Genomic DNA, 26,074 nt, shown 5'->3' with positions numbered 1-26,074 from the left:
CTTATGAACTGTTTCAGTAACTTTAATAATCTAAGAAATTTTTCATAAGCACTTTAATGTGGATTTTTATATAGTCGTACACGAAAAAAAGAGAAAAATTTTTAAATTGACAAGGCATAATTTATTTAAAGATATTAGTATAAGTCATTTTTATCATGATACTATTTAGATTCACGATATTGATTTCAATTTTTGATCAAAAGTTAAATTCAACTATATTTTTTGTTAATTATACTCTCTTTACCAGAGCTTTCGTCTATTCGGCTCAACGGAATCAGTTTTTTTTTGTTTACAACAATTGCAATTGCAACAATTTTTTTGCCTGGAAAAAAAATGTGTTTCCATCACAATTTTATTCCGTATCGAATGTGTTGTCACTTATAATTTTTCGACTCTTCTAACCATTTTTCTAACTATTTATTAGTCTAAAATTCAGTACCATTAGAACAGGAGAAATTTTCATGTCACTCTATATTTTTCTCATGTATTATTATTTTTACAAGTATGAAAATTGATCTAAATGTATTAATGGCAGATAACCCGCATTCAAACTTTATTACTCACTCGACGATGTTTATGTATACTTAGGATTGGCGCATTGTTTATAAAAAAATATTAACATTGTCTCGTATTTACAAATAATTGCAACACACAATAATCTGTAGTTGTATATAGAAGAAATGTGTTTACCGAAAACATGATTATAATCTATATTTACAAATGAGATACTCGTATTTGTTATGTAGCAATATCACTTATAAAATTCTTTGGGGCATTGATCTGTCATCTTTGCGACACATTCTCAAATGAATTAGATAAAATTTGGTTTCAAGAAAAAACAAAGTTTATGCTTTTGATCTTGTTTTGAATTTGCTTTCAAACACATTGCAGAAAACGATATTATACAATTATCATACAACAATTTATCATACGTTTATTCTTTGAACGAGTTTTCAATTATATTTCCAACAATTTCACATTATATAAACTTCTTCAAGGTAAACAATATAAAAATATTACCAAATTATTATTACTGTTTTATGTTAACATTCATTTATTTTGTAATATGTAAACAGTGTTACGTAGATATCCTCAATTGATAGTGATTGAGTTTAGGTTTAATACCTTTGAGTTGAAATACATATTTAATTTTTCATCAGTTATTCTAGATTCTATTGAATTTGTATCTGAAATCGATGAGTACAATTAAACATTTCAGAAATTATTTCATATAATTTTTCTATGAAATATCTCAATTATGAAACTTTTGATAGATAATCAGTTCAAGATAATAGGTAAAAATTTGACGTTAAAACAGATTTTCAATTTGATTTTATGAATGAACTATGAACAATAAATGAACAACAACAAATAGACTTTTATTTTGAAATACATGTTGTAGGTGATCTATTTTTAATATAATTACGCAAATTATCAATGTCAAGTCATATTTTGATAAAGACCAAAATATGTCCAAATGTCGAATGTACCTGTTATTTTGAACAAATTTTCTATCAGACAAGCCTTAAAATCAATATAAATCATCACGGAAAACATATCGAAAGGTCTAAAAAGTAAAAAGTTATATATACGGTGTGGAACAGACAAATAGAATTAATTAATTAATAAATAAATGAGAGGGTGTTGGGAAAAACGCTTGGACATGCCAATTTGTATTTGTAAAAGCGCTTTTTTTTCAAATAAAAAATTATAGATTATATCAACTTTCTTATTTTTCATGCAACCTAATATTATTCATTTTTTTGATTCCTCGGAAAATTCTAGCCATAATACATGTACAATATCATATACCTGTCCTTAACTGGTTTGGTATTGTTGTTCTAAGATTTATTACAAAAATTAACATTAAAAAAAGGAAATTATTTGATTTCACAAATTCACTACATTACTTATTTCCCATTACTCTCTTAATGTTGAGAAAGTAAGGAAAAACGATTCTAGTGTTTCTTTTAACTGATATGAATGGAGAAAAATAAAAAAAAGGTGAAGCAATATCACCGACGTGCTCATTATCAAACTCATTATCAAACATCACTACATCTACCCCAATTTAACCAAATATTATGAATAATTGTGGCTGGAGTATTGAAAATAGAAAACTTCACGATTTTGAATTAAAGACCCAAGAAATAAAAAAAATCATTTGACTGTACGGTTCACCTCATTAAAAAACAACGAACCAAAAATTGTTATGTAAGTAATTTTTATAACATCAAAAACAAATAATAAAGTTTTACAGTTTTTTGTTAATACGAGTAGGTGTTCTTTGCAATAGTGAAAGAAATTTTTAAAAAATTTCGGGGCTTCGATTTCAAAACGAATGATGTGCTTCAGAGCTCAAACGTAAACTTCATGGCTTTTTATGGAAAAATACATCACTATTGTCTTTTAAAAGATTACTTATTGAGTATCCTTTGCAACAGTTAAAGAAAGTTTAAAAAAATTTCGGGGCTTTGATCTCAAAACAAAGGATGCGCGTCAGCAATCAAACGTAAGCTTATGAATTATGTACAAAAATTTTTTATCCACTTTATCTTCAATGTTTGGTAACAAAATTATGTAGCCTGTTATAATGTCATTATAAATGTCTCTTCTATCAACATTTTTTTGCCTAAACCCAGTTTATGTTGTAAAGAATTACTCGTGACAGAAATTCGTAGAAAACTTCACACGAGTAAATAAACAGGACACAGTAAGACTAAAACGTAGAGGTGATTTTATTATTGATTGAACTGTTATCTTTTACACAAAATAATAACACTCTATAACAATTTTTAGAATGACTATTAAAAAGAAGACTAATTTTTTGCCCTTATTTTGTGGGACTGTTTTTTTAAAGGCAGTTATATTATAATATACATATAATTAGTATTTTTATATAGTTATTAATTTTTGTATACATTTTATAATCTGTATTTACCTATTAAATATCTAGTAGTGCCGACGAAACGATATAACTGATGTGAAATACGAAAAAAAACCGTTTATATAATTTTTAATTAATCAAAATAAAAACGAATTATTAAAATATGTTTTAAATAGTTATCGATCCTAATAATATTATTATAATCTTGATTTAAGATTCCCTCATAAATTAATTGCCACAACTTAAGTGAACTGAAACCGAAAATGATCCTAAGCGCCCGACGGAACCGTTTATTGCCTAGTGGCCCACACAAACATAATCCTTCCTCGCTGCTATGCTGGCGACCGCAGTATTCACGACATTGAGTTACAAATTTCTACTTAAAAAAAAATATCAATCAAAAATGGATTTTCAAAAAAAAACAATAGGTTCTTTAATTTCCAATGCATAGGAGTGATTCGTGGCGTAGAGTAGACAGATTGAGACCACGGAATTGGATCACTTCTTATCAATGAAACAATAACCACCTTGCCCCTACCCCAATCTTGATAATGGCCTCAAAAATGGGAGTCGAAACGTCGAGAATTTTCAAAATTCCAACGATTTGCAAATCGTGAACCTTCTTTTTTTGTTTATATATGTATATATATATATATATATATATATATATATATATATATATATATATTGTAAAGAAGTCTTCGCTAACTATATTATGAGTAGTTTTTTATTGGGAACGTGGCAAGGAAACACCAAAGAAATATTTCTATCAACGTCAATTCGAATATTGAATTTTGAATTCTCAGTTTAAAAATTTTGAAAAGCTTTAATAATGTAAAAAATCAGCGCCAATCTTAATTAATTATTTCTTGTAAATTATCTTGACAAAAGCCTACAAAAATGTATCACCTATGATAACTACAAAAATCAACAATTACCCCGTATCCAAAAAGGGAAACAAAATTCCATTCCTTCAAATCATATATAAATAGTCTTAATCAAACATTTACGTGGAACCCTACTGTTAACCCAGTTTCCCTCTTATTCCAGTCCTCTTATTTTTCCAATAAACACAATTCTAAATAACCACACCCCAGAATTGATATCAGCCTAATAAAACCTTTAGTAATATTCAAACATTCAATAATCCGTCCACTAGCAATTTTTTTCGAAATGTCCCCCAATCAATGAGTGGTGTACAAACTATTTCTACCAAAAATCAACCCATATGTACTTCCACAAGAAGAACTAATTTCAATGTCGGTTCTCAACAAAACGATATAACTTCAAAAATCCTATCGATACTTTAGACTTTGACGATTCAAATGACAATTTTGAAAGCGTCAATTCTGATATGAGTTCAGATGTTCAAGACGAAAATTTTTACGAGGTCACTCACGAAACACCAATTTAGAATAGAATAGCCGTTTGGAGTAAAGACATGCTATTAGAAAATTATGACTTATAACGCTTGCATGTTCTGATAGAGTATCAAAGTTAGTTACTTACATTGAAACGCCTAAATTAACCATCCATTTTGACATTTTGCATAATAAATTTCCCTTCGACATCTTCAATGGCATCATTCTTCAACCCGAACTAGCACCTATACATGTCGAGCATTTAGATAAATCTAAAAAAATAGGTAGCCGATTGTCTTTTATTGGGTACAGGTCAATTCACTTTCAAATTCAAGTCGATAAAAACCACTCTCTCAGCGAAAATCCAATTTCCTGCATTCTTATATCTGAAGATCTCATTAATTCAGCAACAAACTAAATTATTATTGTCCCTATGTCCCCAGAGAATATGACATTATTCATTGGAAACCTTTTAATAAACATAGATATATTGAAAAATTCTTAGCCTACTATAGATCAAAAGAAAATTTTAATGTCAAAATATTTTATTACTCAACATATTCTCCTCTTAATTGGATACATTTATTACATCGAACCTGCAACGTCTATAGACCTTTCAAAACAAATGTTTCTTCTTGCTCTGCAAACCAGACCTCCACAGCTTTTATTACCTCCTCGTTGGGAGAAAATTTACGAACTTTTAAACTTTTTTTCAGTTGAGGAAAGAGATGATAGTCGGACGAAGCCAAATCTTGTGAATAAGGAGGGTGTTCCAGTAATTCAAACCCTAAATCACGAATTTGTCCTGCAAAAATAAAACAACTTTGGATAGCTTTCAGCATAGAGTGGTCAGTGATGTCGAATAGTAATCTCCAGTTATTGTTTTATCCTTATCCAAAAAATCAATCATGATTACTCCATGGTAATCCCAAAAGACTGAAGCAAGAACTTTTCTAGCAGATTTTTGAACACGAAACTTCTTAGGTCTTGGAGAAGCAGATTGTCGCCATTCCATCTATTGTTGCTTTGTTTCTGGAATGTAGAAATGTACCCAAGTCTCATCCATAGTAACAATGCGGGTTAAAAAATCTACATCGTTTTCAAATCGAGCACAGATCGAATGCGATACTTCAACCCTTACACGCTTTTGGTCAACATTCAAACATTTGGGGATCCATTTTACAGCAAATTTTCCCATGTCCAAACTGACGTGAACTATATGATGAACACGTTCGTATGAAATATTCAGTGCTCAGGTATCCGTTTTAGCCCAATTCGACGGTCTGATAAAATCATGTCATGAACTGCATCGATATTTTCGGGGACTGACACAGGACCTGGCCGTCCCGATCGATCATCATATTCAATGAAAAATTTACCTCCTTTGAAGCTTGCAGTTCAATTTTTCACGGTCGCATACAAAGGACATTGATCACCAAGGGTATTAAGCATATGTTCGTAAATCTGTTTACCTTTTAACCCTTTTAAATGCAGATACTTGAAGATGGCTCGATACACCAAATTTTCGATTTTCACAATTTCGGTGGACATCTTTTTTCTTTTAATTTATTGCGTAACTCTGGTTTACTTTTTTGACGTCAAAATTTACACTGACACTTCTAATAGGATATTGTTAGTTGCTATGGTAACGCAATATTTTGTTTATGCATGGAACTGGTCTAGGCTAACTAGATATCAATACATCCTCGTATACCGTGAACCTTACTGACGATTGGATAATGGAAATACTCGATGTACATATTCCACAAAATTTCTACCTTTATCTGTGATTTCTTTTACAAAAATGTCACAAACTAGACTATTTTCTGCTTCAAGATATAGAAGAAGAACTAAAACTAAATAGACTAACTAAACTAAATAGACTGTGTAAAACAATATTATATCGAAAATTATGCCATAGTCGAAACTTATAAAATCTTTGATTTTATATTTCTGTAATCGATCTCACTAGTTCTATCTACGTAACTAAGGAAAAACATCGATCTTAACTGAGCTCCATGTATCTACACATTCGAAAAAACAACAAAAAACTAAAATTGTTGGCAAGACCGACAAGCGAAACACCACAAGCACTCACTTGAAATTCGCAAAGCGACTTCGTAATGAAAAGAAAAAGAATATTTTAGAAAGACTCTCTTGGCAGGGCGACCCTATCTCTGGAACATCTACTTAAGGTACAGGAAACCGTCAATAACGGTTATTATGTAGAAGAAATAGGCAAATCAACTGAGATAAGTCATTATTATAGATATAGACGATATAATAAGAAAATTGTGCAAAAAATTACTGTACAGCAAATAGTCTCAATCAAGCTACAGCGAAGCATGAAATTATGCTAGAAAAACTCCTACTTCCAAAGACGCAGTGACAAGTTCAACTCATTGAGCCAATTCCACTTTTGCCGCAATTATCTGCTGGACTCAACCCACTCAAATCCAGATACTCCTAGATTTGTTCTCAGAGACTTTAAGACTTAATACTTTCTTTCATTGAAAATAATGTAGTATTATTTGATATATCATATTTGATACATCATTTATTATATATCAATAGAAACAGCTTAGCGATGGGTGACCTACCACTAAGTTCGAGAAGAGAAAAAATCATCTCCATACCCAACATAGACTTTACATCAGTTGAACTAAAATCAATGAAAAAATACTAGACAATCGTATTAGAAACATACCCGTAAATCTAAATTTTAGTTTATCACATAACAGTCAAGAGTATCAACGGAAACCGCCCTATTCAAACTAAATAATCAAATCTAGACAAACCTGGAACATTATGAAGCAGCCATATGTGCATACTTAGACATCATAGTGTCGTTTTATAACACGTTTCATAATATGGTGTGTCGACCACACCATGTGCACTCCTACAGACGCATTTAAAAATAAATTATGTAGGTTTCCCGGAAAACTACCTCAATAAAACAATATTCCCTTGTCACTCGACTGACTGTCGCCTGAGCCAGTGTATTCTTTTAAAACAGTTGCTTTTCTTTTGTAACATTATTAGTTTCCTAACTGCATTCAATTAACCTAATCCTCTCCGATATTCCCTTTCAGGAAAAATTGACATAAATACGTCCCTCGACCTTCTGTCCTGTATCATGAGACTGTATCTGGCCGAGTTATACTGCTCTTAGATGTTAGCCATGCGCGTGGGACATCGACTAAATGAATTTTCCATTTTGTTTTATAGCAGCCATCACCCCATTGTAACTTTTTTGTATTTCTTTAATTTAAAAGTTTCACGTATTTAATTGAACTTTGGTTATTGTCTACACCTTCGCCATCATCGATGCTATGACTCGTACGCACAATCGCCTTATTGGAGCTGAGAGGTGTGAAAGAGACTTATAATCCGTTGTTTGGAAGAGTACAACAGCATAACGAATGACATTTTTCACGTCAATATATCATGAATTCGTACATCGATACGTCTAAAGCTGCAATAGGAAAATAGATAGGAGTTTAGAAGCCAAGAATCAAACACTCCAAATCAATAGGAACCAACTCTTGCGTTTATTGGACAAGAAATATAACAATATTATCTGACAGTCCAGCGGTTATACGAGGAAGCAACTCACAAAAAAATAAGTAAAACTTTATCATGGAACGTGAACATTAGCACTGTGTAAATAGAATAGAGTTCTCCAATCAGGGGTTCAGAAAGCGAATAATTTGCCGAGAAAGAGGCGTACCAGAACTGTCGTCTTGTTTACCCAGGGATAATCTCAGTGCGCTCGAATCTGTCTGTATCCCATACCTAATGGAACACTTTTACTTGAACGAACACCTCATAGGAGTAAAAATAGAAAACTGCACATTCTATATAGATTATGGTAAAAAATCTTGTACTAAGACAGGAAACACCTGTGCCCATCGAAAACGGAGAATTAACCTCCGTGAATCTGTTCCAAATAAAAGGATTCATGAATGCTCTCGGACTGTATGAATAGCTGTAACATGCACGCTCAACTTTGAATCATAAGGTCTGCTTTTAAAAAATGTCATAAGATTAACTCAAAACCGTGTAATCAAATCCACCCAATCTGATCTAGACTTCAGATGATAGAACAGATTTATTGTGATAGGTACTAAAAAGACTACCCAATGACATTTATCTATTATAGTCCAGTCATTTTAGAGAGTTGACTTCGGAAAATAGACATACCTAGTATATTACCATGTAAAAACTTGTATTTTGGCATTCTAAAACTATTCTCAAAATTCACATTAGATAATAATTAGATGCTCACAAGTTTTAACGTTTAAAGGTCACAAAAATAGATTTTTTTTATATTTTTGGAAAATAATATTTTTTATACCTTGTCGAGATAGAGGACGCGCAGTCAGAGAATTATCTGAGGTCAACTGGTAGTCCCGATCAAAAACTCGTAATATTAAGGTTTATTGCTAAATATGTAATTATCTTTTTTTATCCACTCTTAGATTAAATTCAATCTTTCTTTCCAATACTTCTTAAATTTATCAATTCAATAACACTCATAATCTCTTTCGGTAATCGAAAAATTACTAAATTACTAAGGGACATACTTAAATTACATTGTTATTATATTCTCATTTACACTAATAGCATTTGAAGTAGAAAATAATTAAGTACATCTTATTTAAAATTCTTAAACTTGCTGCAGTATTTGAAGAAGAAAACTATCCGGTTTAGAGATTATTTGAGAGTGGATTGCAAACCTTACTATCAGTTTATAATGCTCCGAAATCTGTGGATAGTATCGATCATCTTCGTTTTGTACTGCACGTCAAGTCAACAAAGTCGAATAAACCTGTGTAGTTATCAAATATTCCCCAACGAGTGGAGCAGCTCACCAACATTTTCAATCACGTTTATTATCAAATTGAAACTTGGCTACGGCCAGTGTAATGGACAAGCTTGTCTCAATGCTGTACGATTCAAACCGATATTAATGATGATAGAAACAAATGTCATTGAAGACGTTAATGGAGAGGAAGTTAAAACTCTGTAGCAGGGGGACGATGACGACGATGAAGAGAATTGAAATTAGAACTTGTTCTCGAAATTTTTATTAAATTTGACAATTATAAATCTATAAAATGACACGTTTAATAAAAACATTAATTAAAAACTTATTTCTTTCCTTCTTTATTTATATAGAAAGTGCATTAGTATAAATTAGATTAGAATTAAAATACAATTTAAATATTTTCCTCAACAATTTCTTAATAACATGTCCAGGTAAGTGTTATCAAATAAATTGGCATTTAATTAAAAATAGATAAGTAACCAAAAAAAATGATTTTCATCTAAAAGTTAATGAAAACGTATAATTATACATTATAACCTTCATATTACAAGTTTTGATCGGGACTACCAGTTGACCTCAGATAATTCTCTGACGGCGCGCTCTAAGCCCTTTGTCTTGAAAACAGTTCAAGGTATAAAAAAATATTAAATACAAAAGTTGTAGAGAATTGGATTCCCTATACCACCTACATCATGAATATCAAAATAAGAATAAAATCAAAATAGAAATTTGTTTTAATAAGAAAAATGAATTTTTCGTTAGTTTTTACAGTAATTAAATTATTTATAAATTTATTAGAATTTATAGTACAAATTTCTATTTTGATTTTATTCTTATTTTGATATTTAAGATGTAGGTGATCTATTGATTAATATAAATATACAAATTGTATATTTATGTGTCAATATCATATTTTAAAAAAGACTGAAATAAGTTGAAACGTCAAATTTTATACTTCTTCCAAAAATTATAAATAAATAAATATAGAAAATAAATATAAAAACTAATTTTAAAACAGAAGAGACCTGAAATGAAGAACATTTAGATGCATTAATATATCAAAAGGTCTAAATCGAAGAAATATATATATATATATATATATATATATATATATATATATATATATATATATATATATACCACTTAAGGATGGGAGATAAATTTTATGATAATTATGTTTTGTGGTAGGTTAGTTGAAACAATACGTATTTGATAAAATTGATTTTTTATAGAGAGAGATACTCTGGGTATCAAATTTTAAAATTCAAGTGTTATTTAAATCACCTTTGTCTAGATAAAAGATAGAAACTTGGCAACTCTCACGGAATATTGATAAATGTGTGAGCAGAATTTCAAATGTACCCAAAGCTAGTTCAACAATGTAAGTATAAAACCAGGCTATATACAGGGGACTTCAATTGAAAATAAATATACATCTGTGAAATTGTGAAAATCTAATCTTAAAACTTTAATATCATAAACCTTTTCCATATAGCAAATAATAATGATTATAACAGGTACGTCATTCATCTAGTATAAACAAGTACTAAATACATACACAATATATTACAAAAATAAAATCAAGTTTTTTAAAATTTCACTTTTGGTGACAGTAGTTGGCAAATAACCCGGTTGCCTAATACCAATAATTAATAATGATGATTACTAATAGTTAAATAAACGTTTCAATGTGTTTAGTAATATCTATCAAACTTATTTTTAAATCGATAGATTAGAAGGTTATGCCTTCATATTTCTTATGTGTTTATTCATTCAATCTTAAAGTTGTGTTACGTAACTTAATACAGTAAATATTGCTATTCTCTAAAAAATATTAGCATCGGCTCTGATTAAAGGTTACGAAATGTGTAAATGAAATTTTCTTGTTAAAATTGAACAACTTGCATAATGAATAGCTTACGTCTAATCGAACTTAAAAACTAGAACGGGGATTCAGGAATAATAGACTGCATAATTTTGAAAATCACGAAGGTGTCATCACAAGGATATATAAATACATGTGTCTTGAAATGCATAAGTACCCTTAAAGTGCATGTTTCCTACAATAATTTACTCTTTACTGTAGAAACAGTAGCTTATATATCATTCTGTTTGCTGGTCATTAACTGGAGAAATAAATATGTGGGAAAGTACGCATATATAAATCGTCTGAGAGGCCAGAGAAACACCTGCCCCATACGAACAATTTAGTCCTCAAAATATTTTTTTAATCTATTTTCAGGAATTTATATCAGCACGGTAGAATTCGTACAATCAAATAGCAAAATGAGGTATTGAAATCTGCTGAAAGATATGATTTGTTGTGTAAAGTGGGCAAATTGATACCACGGAATTGATTCATTTCTTAGATCATGGTTTGATAATTAGCTTCAAAGTGGAAGCTGATACGATTCAACCTGTGAATCTAGTACATTTACTCGACCAAATTAAATATATGAAGAATACATATACAATATAATAATTGCTAACGAATATATATATATATATATATATATATATATATATATATATATATATAAGCGTTTTCTTATTGGGAACGTGGCAATGAAACACCAAAGTAGACTAACTTTATTCAATATTTCTATCAACATCACTTTGAATATTAAATTTTAAAACCTATGAATTTAAAATTTTTACAAGAATGAATACATAAGTATTCGAAAACTCCGAAAATATATTAGTTTACTTTTGGTTAGGTTCATTGCCACGTTCCCAAAGACTTCGTTACAATTCATATATATATAAATATATATATATATATATATATATATATATATATATATATATATATATATATATATATATATATATATATATATATTAAAGCATCTAAATGTTCTTGATTTTAGGTCTCTTCTGTTTTAAAATTAGTTTTTTTTGATAATTTTTAAATTAAATATATATATATATATATATATATATATATATATATATATATATATATATATATAATAATTACATACCTCAACACGAGTTTATGTAGAACTAACACTCATAATAAAATACTTTAAATTTGAGATAAAAATAAATGGATAAATTGATGGTTTGGGGCATTTATATCAAGTGTTATAACACAATTAGGAATGGAAGATTGTGAGGAAACTGAAGCAAACATGAAATGGTATTCTTTTTTCGTTATGAGACCTTTCACAAAAAATTGAAATAAAAGTTGAATATTCAATTCTTTTAGTTTAGTGGAATATTTCGATAATGTATTATAGTTATAGTTATAAAAGAAATAATATGATATTATAATACATTATCGAAAAATTTCACAAAACTAGGATCTAAAACGACCAAAAACAAAAGTAGTAATATTGTGGATCATGTACCATTCTATTCGCGGTTAGATTAGATTACATCGCATGATGTTGACTTTTTCTAGAATTTGTTTTTTAAAATTTGAAAGATATGCATTTTCTCAACCCTACAAAAATCACTTTTTACCAAGTTGGCAAAAAATACTGTCAAATAACTCATTTAGTCATATTATATGTTATATAAATTGTTTTTGAGAATCAATAATCCAATAGTGACTATTTTTATGGATATTTATAATATCGTTATGTAAATAGTAAATATCCTATAGCTGGGTGAAAATAAATAGATCGAAATAGTAGTTACCAGTTAGCTAGAGTTACCAGTCAATATGCAGTAGAAATTCCCTCACTTTTTTGAGATTATTCAAATCGAAAATTATATTATATTGTACATTGTTTGTCAAATGTAAGGTGAATATGTACCTCTATAATGCTTGATATATCTTGAGAAGTTTTCCATTAAGTATGACTTTTCATCAAAATACTATTTAGTTTTTTTTTAACTTTTACTTTATTTTACATTAACAAATTATATAATTAGTTGTAATAAGAATGTAATGGAAAAGAGCCATTCATAGACGAAAACGTAGTTATATCTACTTATGTATATGTCACAGTTATAACAAATATTGCGAACTGTAATTTGAATTGCTACCGTCTTTATTCAATCAATAATCTCACATTTGAAAATGATCAACCTTGTCTTTTTTTCTACTATTTTCTCTCTCTATAATATGTAAAACATGGTGTAAACATTTGATACCTACGAAGTGATAATTATTCTAACTTCTGTTAACCTATTTACATACATTTTGCTGGAAATGTATAACCATTATTATGGCGTTGACCCTAAATAAAGTCATTGGCGGTGCTGAAGGAGATCATTGATCGGGGGACTGAGAACTTGGTTTTTACTCGTAAAAGGTTATCATCAAGAGCTTTGAATCATTATCAGGGATGGATAGCAGTGTTTAATTGCAATTAATAATTAAACCATTTGAAGTTGAATTCATCAAGTCACATCCATTTACAAATTTTTTAGTCAGCTAGAAATTGATATTTTTTAATATGTGATTCTACTGAAACACCATACTGGAATTGTAGAAAGAAACGAATGCAAGCAAAAAAAATTGATTTGGACCAGATACATCTAGGTATCTGGTCCAAATGAATTCTTTATATTATATAGTTTGTTATTTGAAAAAAATTCAAAAGATCACATACACTATCATTTTACTGCTCAATTTTATAGGGCGTGTAAAGTTGTAGATCAAAAATGTAGATCAATTTGTACTCCTCATCAATTACTCCAAAATAAAAAGTAGTCCCCAAATAATCGAATTCACTTATTTCAATCAAGCAAATGCCTATAATATTATCAATTGATTATTTGACAATATATGAAATGCGATACAAATTTATTTTATTGCTTTAGGTATCACCTCAAAATTTGTCAATTTATTACATTACTTTTCAAGTACCTTCATAAAAAGAAGTCTATAAGATTGAGATTTAAAAATCTCGGTGGCTCTTCAATAGGTCTCTTTCCTACCTACTTATCTGCCTGGAAATACAGTATACTAACGAACAGGTCTTGTAACAAATAGCTGCACTAATCCTTCATGTAAGAATTACAAATATCTTAGTCTTTTGAGAGTATCGTAAAAAATTATTGGTCCGATAAATTCTTCTAATCGCTCCAATTCACTTTTTTTGAGTTGAGTATGGCCATGTGTGGATGTGTGGATTCTAATACGCTCAATAAGTACAACTTTGTCGATTTACCTCATTAACATAAACGTAGATTCATCAGAAGACAAAATACTGTCAACTAGAATGTTCTTGATGTTGATCCATAATTTTTTCTCAAAACTACATTCTCCTTCAGGATCATCTCCCAGTAATTTTTTGTAAGATTGTAAGTTAGTGAGGATGTTATTCATGGTTCTTAAGAGTTCGTGTAACTGACGACTGGGTAATTTCAACATCATTAGATACCTACCTGGTTGAGATAGTAGGATTTTATTGAAGAGATAGTTGATTTTGATATTCTTGCTAAAGACAGATTTTTTGATTCTTTAACTTTTTTTTCTATTTCACTTCTAATACTTTGCTATATGGGTTGCATGTCGGGATTTTCGTCTGAATTGATGCCTAATTTCTGTTTGCGATTTTACCATACCAACTCATTTGTGAAATTTATATTTTGTGAATTTTTTTGATTAAACTATATAGAATTATTTCTTTAATAGAACTAAAACGTATAAAATATATTAGTGTTATAATTAAGATGTAATGCTTTTATCGAAAGATTCACAAAAGTGAAAATGGCTGGTGAAATACAGAAATGCTTATGTTATGTATAAAAAAATCATACGTCCTCCTGTATGAAGGGGATTATAGTTATATATCTAATAGAATACAACCGGATCACCAAAATCAATATTTATAGACGATTGTGAGAGGTATTTAAAGTCAAAACCGACACATATTTCTATAGATCAAGAAAATGAAATTTTAATACACTCATTGCAACAAGATTTATGTAGTGTATAATATCTCAAAATTTAGAATCACGATGGACTCAACACAAGAGCTTAATAAGCAATTTTAAGACAAAAAAATTTACAACCCAGGTAGCATAGCTCAGTTGCTATCAAAAGATCTAAAAAAAAAGAAATTGAATATATTTATCTCTCTCTCTCTCTCTCTCTCTCTCTCTCTCTCTCTCTATATATATATATATATATATATATATATATATATACAATTCATATATATACGACTTTAAGGAAAAATCCCGAAACCTGTCGATTTTTACTTTAAAATGGGCTATTCATAAGGATACAAAGTAAGGATAGTAATAATAACATATGCATTGTCTTGCAGACAAATTAGAAAGAGGCAGAAAAATATTATAGAAGATAAATTTGAAAAAGACACAATATATGGAAATTGGAAGAAAGAAGGAAGTTCACAAAAAAGAAACAGTAAAGATAAATTACCTCATCTTCGAAGTAGTCGACACCTTTAACTAATTAAGAACAATGATAAGCAATAAAAATGGCACAAAGATTTAGATAAGACAAATAATTCATGCGAGATATAATATATATAATAAAAAATTATAATGTAAATCATACGAATAATCTGAGCAACTAAATTAACAGTCTACAAGATTGCAAAAAAACTAGTATTTACTTATGCTACTGAAACTATGAGACTAACAAATATGGACAAAGAACAACTAAGGATATATGAGAGGAGAATAATTAGGAAAATTCATTGATGGGTGCAAGTTGAAAATAATGAGTATAGAGGACTTCTAAACTATGAAATTAGGAATATATTAGAAGATGATAATATAGTAAATACAATTAAAGCGAAAAGAATACATTGATACGGACACATTGAAAGAATAGAAAAACGGCAGGGTACAAGAATGGAGATCGAACGAGAAAATATTTCCAGGTAGATAAAAATATAGATGGGGACATCTGATTGTACAAGATATGCAAAATCTAAGAGTACGTGACTGGAACAAACGGAGGCAGGACATAAAGAAATGGAGAACAATAGTCGATGCTTAGAAAACACGTGAAAAGTTGTAATTAAGTAGTAATAAAATGTGAGGTTGTGAATATAAAATGTCAAAGTGTACTATTTAATATATATATTCTAAGCTTTCGAATACCTCTGTATTCATCCTCGGTGACTGAAATTATAGTCATGATAATAGAAGAAAAATATAGGCGTTTTATTTATAGAAAATAATTGATAAAATTAAAAATTATTATTAACATTATTATTTACATTAATTAAGTGCGAAACCCGATATAAAATGCTGTAGTAATATAAATAAATTCATATAGTTAACAAAACTACTTTTGAAATGAAATCGTACATAAATATATAATTTATTATATTTTATTTCTTTTGTTTTCGAAATTGAAAACCGTCAATTCAAAGATCGTTACTCCATCGACATATATTTTATAACTGTCCTAATTACGCATCCAAGGGTCATTTTAGGATTGACTCCGCAGTTATAATCACACATTCTTCATATACTTAACGGGATAAAGGATTGAGTTTTATATTCAATGGTAATCATCAAAGATTTTGCGATTTTAGTGTAAGTTTGGTTATATTTTCGACGTTATAATATTAAGCTGTAGGTAATATATTAACAAAACATTAGGTACGCCAATATAAATGCACACAATGTTACAAAGAGAGAAGACCAAAATTATTAGAAATCTTGCCATCATTTATATTGTCATGGGAATATTGTCACTTTGTGACACTCAGATATGAACTTTTTCCTACTTCTCCCATCATACTTTCCTAATTTATTGATTCTCTAATAAATTTGTGATATAAAAAATTATTTGGGAAATAAGAAGATAATTATCTGAGAAGAGCAAACAATTGGATTATTTCATTATTTAGTCCACTTAAACTGTTGGTAGATAAGAACTTCGTTTTTAGGTTGTCTATGTACAGCCGTTCAATAATCAATATTTTATAAAAAAACAATCTATCGTTGGGAGCTGCTTCGTTTAATACTTGTAAGGCTGGCAAGTAACTAACATGCGCCCATGTTGATGAATTTATTTATTGATTTTTTTCAAAGACATGTAACAATGTTGCCATATATTTAGAAACTCAGAATAGCCATAAACCTAAAGCATCAAAGATAAAAATAGTTAACATGTGCTGTACAAGGCAGAATTTATTTGACGTACTGAAATAGTACGTTATTATAGTTAAAACATAAATTTAAATATATTTGTCATTAGTTGTATATTCAAAAAATGTTAGTTGAATATGACAGTGACAGTTAAATTGCGAATGAAAGACATTCCGCTGTTAAGTTTGACTTAGTGTGAAAAAATTATAATTTATAAATAACATATTTGAATCGGAAGTAATTGGCAACTAGGGTAGAACATTTTTTTTTATTTAATATAAAAAGATTATTGATTAGTGAAGAAAGTACATAGATTTAAGAGGTTTCAAAGTAAATGATGATGAGAACTTTTGTGAGACTGAATATATTTATACGGTCTCTAGAGGGTAAACAGTGATTTTTCAACATTTTTTTCTCATTGCCAAATGAACATCAATTTCGGCTATCATGAAAAACAATTACACGATTTTTCAAAGGAACGCCCTATATTTGATCACATTTTTTGATTCTACACAGAAAATAATGTCAATTTTGAATGAGTCCAACTACCAACTCTACAACGATTTGCTAACTATCATTAGGAATCAATTTTTTGTGAAAAACAACGTTGAGACATTAATTTTTTAAAACTTATCGCATAGCTCTGATCATTGTAAGCAATATATGTTGTTTCTAAGAATAGACGCTTTTGTAGTTGCTATCAGTTTTCAACATTTTGGCAGATTCATAATTCATAGAATGACCTTCATAGAAAACATACGATGCTAACTAACTAGCACCTATAGGGATATATTTGCTATCACTTTTATGACAGGTTGTCTAATTAGACTAACCAATTTACCAATTAAACAGAGAATTTCATAAACTATCTTAATTAATTCATTCGTTGGTATTTTACCTTTGATTTTAGTAAAAAGAGATTTGACTATACGCTATATTAATATTGTTTAAAAATTCCGGAAAGTTTAGGAGTACCTGATTCTATAAATGGGGAAAGTATATAAATAGGTAAGATTGAAATGTCTCAATTGACGTTTGAAGGTGATATCGGTATGATGTCAAAGTGACTGTCATATGTGTTATAGAATATATAGGGAATAATTATTTGTCCTCTGAGATATTATATTATTTATTCCAGTGTTTACATACATGATGTCAAATTCTTAAAAAAATACGTAACTATATCTTCTAATCTAAGAACTACGTCTTAAACTAAATACTGTGCAACGGTTCTCTACAGTAAGTGTTCTATGAAATTTTCAGAAAACTTTGCTACATTATTGTTATGGTGTTAGAATCAACGTGTTCAACAACAAATATATGTATTTCAATTATACGGTCAGAAAGTAGATTGGAATGTTGGAAAAAGAATCACCTTGTAGAAAACAGTTGGTAATAGGCAGTAAAACACGTACGAGTTAGATAATTCAGCCAAGGCAGACCGTTGAACGTGTGGAGACGCATAAGTCACTTTCAGAAATATAAAATGAATTTCTCAGTGGGTTATAACAAGAAAAGTATAGTGAAAGGTCAGGATTGTAATCATTTTCTATTCGGAAACTCGGTACAAATAATTGTTACTTCATTAAATAAAACATGAACGTAACGAATAATTTAATTTTCAAACTGAATGAATTTGATATTTAAACTATAGTATTAAGTTTTTCAAGAATGCATAAGAATAGAAGAAATAAATAATAAAATAGAAGAGGAAGATGATGACTTTTTTTATGAAATCAATTCTCAACTCATTAATTGAGAGTTATATGTGAGTACATCTTTCCGAATCAAGACAACCGTTCAGAAGTTACAACTTAATGCAAAAAGGCCGCAGTTTGAGCTTTACGGATAGTCCATTAGTTACTCATCAGAATATTTTTAAGTTATACGCAATTGAATTAGAGTTTTTTATTTTGAATCATTTGTACAGTTGGGTAGTTACGAAGCGGCCGATTACAATATCGAATAATAATTTTCGTTCGAAAATATTTAGATTTCCTGCTCATCAGATCTGCTATAGGTTCATAATAATCTTTTTTGATATTATATTTCATTCAATGTTCACAGAGATCTCAAATTGTTTGCAAGCTGATTACAGACCACTCTATAGTTTAGTAATTAAGGAATAAATGTGAAGTTTTCCCACTGGAATTATTTTTCGCATGAGAAAGCTCATTGGTGAAAAAAGTTAGTATAAAATAGGTAGGTCAAGTTAATAGGTTTTACTTTACTTTCAGTCTCTGAAGACGATAACTTGGTTATCGAAACGCGTATCAGACAGTGTAATTGTGGTGTAGTGGTAGTGTAAACAGTGTGTTTAGGATGAATATCACCAAGGGTTCCAAAAATTCCAACTTAATTAGGTATTGCACACAATTTTGATCAATTTTTTATTTTGTTACTGAGTAGAGAAAAATGTTTTAATTATTGTAAAAATCAGCATTGTAGAGAAAATTTGTCCACTATCTTTCAATCAGAGATATTGACATTTTTATTACAATTTTAATGATTGGAAAATAATATATTACATTTGTTATCATCTAAATTCAATTCAGGAATTCGATTGTATATTAGAGAGATGGGATACTACAGGAATAATAACATGGTTTACAACATATTCACCTGTTTTAGAAGTAACATCAACAATAATAATAAATATATAATAATGAATAATAAAAAATAAAAATAAAAGATAAATAATAAATAACAAATAATAAATAATAAATAATAAATAATAAATAATAAATAATAAATAATAAATAATAAATAATAAATAATAAATAATAAATAATAAATAATAAATAATAAATAATAAATAATAAATAATAAATAATAAATATATAAAATATATCCTCAGGGGCTTAGAATTTGGAAACCAAAATCTAAGCGGTAATGCGTGCCAATGAATTAGTTAGCTCCACGTCCATCGTGGAAAACTTGGAAACCTTCCGTCGTCATTAGCCTTTTAGTAGCTACTCGGTTTTGCTACTAGCAGCGATTTCATAGATAACACGTTAGGTTAGGTTAGAATAATCATGATAAAAAATTCGAGTAAAAAAAACAAAACGATTAACTCAAATGTGGATGTGAATATTCCATCAACAGAAGAAGAAATATTTTTGATGTCCGATTTATTTCTTGTTGTAGTTACCTATAACTATTCTAAGAAAAATAATCCTCTGTTTTCATTTCATAATTCTTCTGCAATCATTTCCAGTTTCATTTTTATATTTTTGCCAATATATTGAAAGAAGTTTTGGAAGCCCTCATTTTAAAATTACCGAAAAGTGTACACGCACCACTTTGGCAATGATAACTCTAACAATCATATAACAAGAAACCATTGGTCCGAAATTATATTTATTCTAAAAATGATCAAATATACCAGTAAGAATCCAATTGTAGTAAATATATTTTTGTTCCAGATGGTCGTAAAATTCAATTAACTCAACATATGTTAGAAGATAGAAGAAATCGCTTAGTTAAAAATTTATAGACTTCACCTACAAAAATGACTGAAGATAATCTATTGGAGAATCACAGAATGTTATCAAAAATCAGTAACAATAATTGCCCAACAAATGAAATACCAGATGAGCAGTCCACTTTATCCCAAGAGTGCAATGGTAGGCACAGAGATGAAGAAATTGAAATGGAGTGTGGTCTTGGACCTTGTGCACCAAATTGGCTACAAAAGTTTGCGTCGAAACAATCGTTTTTAATAGTTTTTTGTTTAGCTTGGGTTCTTCAAGGAATGTACCACACTTATTTTGTTAGCGCTATAACTACCATCGAAAAACTTTTTCAAATTCAATCAAAAATAACAGGAATTATTATGAGTGCGACGGAAATAGGACAAATTGGTTCTTCTTTATTATTAACTTATTACGGAGGGCAGGGGCATAGGCCCAAATGGATAGCTTGGGGTATGATATTATTCGCTATGTCTTCTTTAACTTGTTCACTTCCACATTTTATTTATGGACGACATTTAATAAACGCGAACGAATTAACAGGAGTTTTTAAGGATCCAAATATATGCAAAGTAAAATCCAACACATCATTTCTATTAGATTATGCAAATCTTAGTTTTGCTAGTAATTTGAGTACGAGTACCCTGGAAAATTGTCAAAATGAAGCAGTTACTTCAAGTTTTCGCTTAGCACCATCGGTGACCAATATCGTATTAGCAATATTTTTTATTAGTTTACTCGGAGTTGGTATGGGCCAAACAGCTGTATATACATTAGGGATTCCTTATATAGATGATAATGTGGCCAGTAAAGAATCGCCATTGTATTTTGGTAAGTTAGATATAATGTGTGCATGTTTATCTCACCCTTTATAATATCAGTTTATTATTAACAAAATGTCAATTATATACAATTTATACAATTTTATGTACTTATTCACTATATAACTAAAAAAATATTAGTTGGAGGAGAAAATCAAAGTTATATTTTTCAGGCGTGGGTAATTGATTCTGGTTATTAGAGAATGTAGTAATTTTGCTATTTCTTGGTCTCGGCTAATTTTTATTTCGACATTATACAATATAGATTTCAAATTTACGGATTTATTCTCTATAACTATAATCGAATGTATTAATAAATTACAGAAAATAGATTAAAATGTAGCTATAAAAATTTTTAAATTTCCTCAAATTCTCGAATGTACACTGCCAAACATTAAATTAAGAACGCCCCGTAACTTAAAACTATTTGCGAAATCACTTTTGTCGTACGGTTTTAGTTTCATCGTAGTTAACAAACTGATAGAGTGCTAGTTAAAAAATGATTTTGTTAAGCATTTGTCGTAAAAGGAAATAAAATTCGTTACATTCATTATCATTATAGTTTTTTTATGTGATCTCATTTGTCTGTTATAATTTATTTTTGTAGTGTGCGGCAGCGCGAAGGAATCGAGTATGCTCATATGATAACTACATTCAGGTCTATACAGAACGATGACAACGATGGCTGTCTCGCGTCTAGTACTCTGAGAAATTGAACGTTTAGGGGCATCTCACGTAATTATCTACAAGGCATGAGAAACATAAAATAGATGGTCAGAAAGGCGCTTTCTGATGCATTCAACGTGGCACGAGAACACTTGGCCTGAACAATACTGGATTGAAGTTATTTTTTTTCATGTAGTAGGTGATCTATTATTGATAATATTATACTAATTGTTAATGACTGATTATATTCTGAACAATATTAGATCGAAACACCAAAAATATTTTCCATTGAAAACTCTATTATCAATTAAAAAAGACTAAAATCAAAATTATTTATCGGCAAATATATATTTTTATAAAATAGCCGATTTAAATAACCTTAGGGTGATCCATGTTTATTTAAATAACCTTAGTGTAATCTATGCATATCTTTTAGATTCTGAAAACACCAATTATTTAAAAATTTAACGACATTTGAAACGACCAACCTATGAAAATTCAACGACCAAAGTTAATTTCTATTTTTATCAGAATATAATATTACATTGACAACTTGTATAGATACCAATTAATAGACCACCTACCAGATGAATATCAAAATAAAATCTGTTTTATCCATAAAAATAGCAACCCTAAATTCAGATTATTCACCTACCTACATTGAAATTTATAAAATAGAAGTATAAATTTTGCTTAAAATGCTTGGAATTTTTTATAACAAGTAGCTTTTTCGTTTCTCTGTGTATGAACCATTTCTAAAAATTCTTGTATTTGGTTCCATTTTATAATAGGAATAGTCATGTCATAATTGTTATTGTAAAATATGTATTTAAAAAAACTTGAGAAAAAACACACACATACATTCAAGACGAATTTGTTAAAGCTATAGAAATAAAACCTACTCCATATTCCAAATTTAAGAATAAAGTATATAGAAATTAACATAAAACAATTATTAGGAAAAAATGTGCAATAGCATATTCAAAAGAAAGATAAATATATAACAAACAAAATAGATCATAAACAGAAAATGCAGAGTACATTTCCTTACCAGATTAATGTACCAGGACTTTCTCAACAATTATCAAATTATTTTAATTAATACGTCAAAAATACGTAATATTTAATACATAATATATTAGTATAAGTCATAAAGAACATTATCCATTATCACTAAACTAAAACGCTGTATACGTCTAAATAGATATGCAGTAATCTCGACTGTAAAACACGGCGGATGCTCGGTGATGATTTGGGTATGATTTGGAAAAAGGAAGACTGGAGACCTGTTAAAAATTGAAGAAAATTTGAAGAAAGAAGGCCATAAAAAATATTAAATGAAATTGTAGTACGTTCTTGCCAACACCTGATCGGCAGAAAATTTATCTTACAGCGTAACAACGATCACAAGCATTCCTCGCAGCTGTGTAAAAAGTATTTGGAAGAATTGGAAATGAAGAATGTAATGAAAGTAATGATTTGGCCGCCACAGTTGCCCGACCTCAACCTCATTGACTTGTGGGTCAAATTTACAGGAGAGTCAGAAAGCAGTGTCCTACTTCCACTTGTAGAGAGAATGCCAAAATTGTGCACCGCAATTATAAAAACAAAAGAAGGTTATATGGATGACTGAAAAATTCAAATATGTAAAAATTACATACTATAGTCTTATTATTACTCTATATTCTTATCCATATATGTTCTTTGAAATATAAATATCAAAATCGAACGTATTGTTTTTATTTGTTGTGTAACGTAAACTATAGGGCGATCAAAAACTTTTGACCGATAGTAGAACCAATGATGAATACATAGGTATTCGAAAGCTAATTAAAAATAATTAAAACGTTCGATATAAATTCGATAGAATATGAAATAAAATTTTTATTGAAATCATTTTTTTTAAATGTCAAAAAGTAATGTCACAATGTCACAGAAGCGTACTATTAGATATCAGTTTACCTACCTTAGACATTTCAAGATATATAAGAAAATTTAATTGATTAAATTATAAATTTTACTCAAGTTTAGTTAGGATGTATTTAACTAATAATTTATTTTGTTTTATAAAGATCATTTCTTTGATTGTTGATTCGATTTTTTTATATTTTTAGTTTTGCTTTTTGTTTTTGAATATAATGGGAACAGTGTATTTTCCGGTTTATGTAAGGTAACGCTATATATATATATATATATATATATATATATATATATATATATATATATATATATATATATATATATATATATATAAATATATATATAAATTATTTTTTTTTTTGATGGATTTGAGTTATTATTGTTATGAAACTTATATAAACGTTTTTTTATAGTTTTAATAATTTGGTTTGTAGGATACACTGCTTCGAATGTTATTTACTTAATACCATGTTTAAATTGTCCAAGAAATTATATAGGAATGACTATGCAATATCTAGAAAAGAGGATGAATGGTCACAAATATACTAAAAATGCATCAATCGCTTTACATAAACATGAACGAAATGAAAAGCATGTATTTGATTTCAAAAACACCAATATATTAACTCAAGATCAAATATTAACAATCAAAGAAATGATCTTTAAAAAACAAAATAAATTATCTGTTAATGATAAACAAAACATGAAAAACTTGAGTAAAACTTATTATAATTTAATCAATTAAATTTCCAAACTTATGTATCGTTTAGTATGTAAGGTAGGTAAAATATTACTTTCCTCTGTCACATTATGACATTATTTTTTGACATTTAAAAAAAAGTAGGATAGCGAAACGATAAGATAAAATGAAATCCAAATAAAAATCAACCCAAGAGCTCAAGACAACCATTCGAAAAAGGAAAGTTTTAGAGATGGTTCCTGTACATAAAAAATAAACGAATCGTAAAGATGCTTAAATTTGAGCAACATTTATAGTTCTTTTCTATAAATTTCAAAATACCTATAGTAGATCTTCAACGTCAATTAATGTAGCCTATAATAAAATCTGCGAATACCACAGAAATTGATTTTAAATTTCAAATGATCGAGTGCCCTGAATTTTTTGCTTGGCAGTGTAATTATGAGAATATAAAATATGAACAAATTATAGTGTCATATCATAGAGTAAAATTAAAGGGATGGAAAAGAATTATTGTCTCAAGGATCCGTTTTGAATTATTTTGTTGTGTATTGATTATTTGTTAAATTCAAGGCACGTTTATAGGGAAATCAATTCCCAATATTGGGTCGTCTTAAGTGCATATTGTTGGTTGTATTCAATTTGTTACTGTGATATTTTGAACAATATATTTTGCTTGGCTGTTCAATACACTAATATAACTTTTTTTGTTTATGAAATAACTGAACAATTGACGAGCTATTTATTAAATAGTATTTTATACCTTAACTTATAAAGTAACCGTGTTGAAATTGAGATGTGTGAAACTTTGTGGAGAAGTAAGTTGCCTGCAATCCATTCTTTTTATAAAACCACCTCTATATAGAAAAATCTATGATCATTTCTTCTCACAGTTAAGTTCCAGGTACGAAGTAGTAATAACAAGCTACTTTGCTAGCTATCTGCTAAAATAAAAAAGTGAAGTTTTATATTTTAGTTAAATTATAAATGCCTAAAAGGCTTTCAAGTGTGACTATTTACAAAAAGATTAGATATTGTCCTTAGCGGGCAGTCGGTATTTGCAAACGATTAACCAAAAAGTTAATGAGTTATATCCAATACAACACAAAATTTAGTTTCTTCAACTTTCGATTAACAGGTAGTATTGTTTGGAAATATTACACGGTAGAATTAATGGTAGAGTTAGACTAGTATTGATAAGCTAAATTGTTTCAAAACATTAATTTTGTTTTTCAGCCATAACAATTGGAGTTAGGATATTAGGCCCAGCTTTAGGTTTTATTGTTGGATCTCTGTGTACAAGTGTGTACGCAGATTTATCTGTAAAACCTCAATTCAAAACGTCAGATCCAAGATGGGTCGGCGCTTGGTGGCTAGGTAA

General features: G+C 28.9%; 1 protein-coding gene and 1 long non-coding RNA gene across 5 annotated transcripts in view; one reads left to right on the top strand and one right to left on the bottom strand.

Moving 5' to 3' along the window:
- Window positions 1-26,074, top strand: part of LOC130451842 (solute carrier organic anion transporter family member 74D) — a 73,694-nt gene that overhangs the window by 29,133 nt on the left and 18,487 nt on the right. For 2 of the 3 annotated variants that reach the window (XM_056791153.1, XM_056791155.1), the window contains exons 2-3: window positions 20,539-21,417; window positions 25,930-26,070. In XM_056791153.1, the coding sequence (XP_056647131.1) occupies window positions 20,625-21,417; window positions 25,930-26,070 (934 nt within the window). In that variant the 5' untranslated portion in view covers window positions 20,539-20,624. Of the gene's footprint in view, window positions 1-19,970; window positions 21,418-25,929; window positions 26,071-26,074 lie in introns of those variants that run through there. The other variant, XM_056791154.1, reaches the window with a different exon arrangement.
- The window catches only part of LOC130451844 (uncharacterized), a 53,193-nt gene that overhangs the window by 23,737 nt on the left and 3,382 nt on the right, over window positions 1-26,074 (bottom strand). The window contains exon 3 of one of the 2 annotated variants that reach the window (XR_008910797.1): window positions 25,457-25,637. This is a non-coding gene — a long non-coding RNA (uncharacterized LOC130451844). Of the gene's footprint in view, window positions 1-24,343; window positions 25,638-26,074 lie in introns of those variants that run through there. The other variant, XR_008910796.1, reaches the window with a different exon arrangement.

The sequence above is a fragment of the Diorhabda sublineata genome, chromosome X, assembly GCF_026230105.1.
Source record: "Diorhabda sublineata isolate icDioSubl1.1 chromosome X, icDioSubl1.1, whole genome shotgun sequence".
Lineage (NCBI taxonomy): Eukaryota > Metazoa > Arthropoda > Insecta > Coleoptera > Chrysomelidae > Diorhabda > Diorhabda sublineata.
The sequence above is the reverse complement of the archived record's forward strand: the minus strand, read 5'-3'. Positions and strand labels throughout refer to the sequence as shown.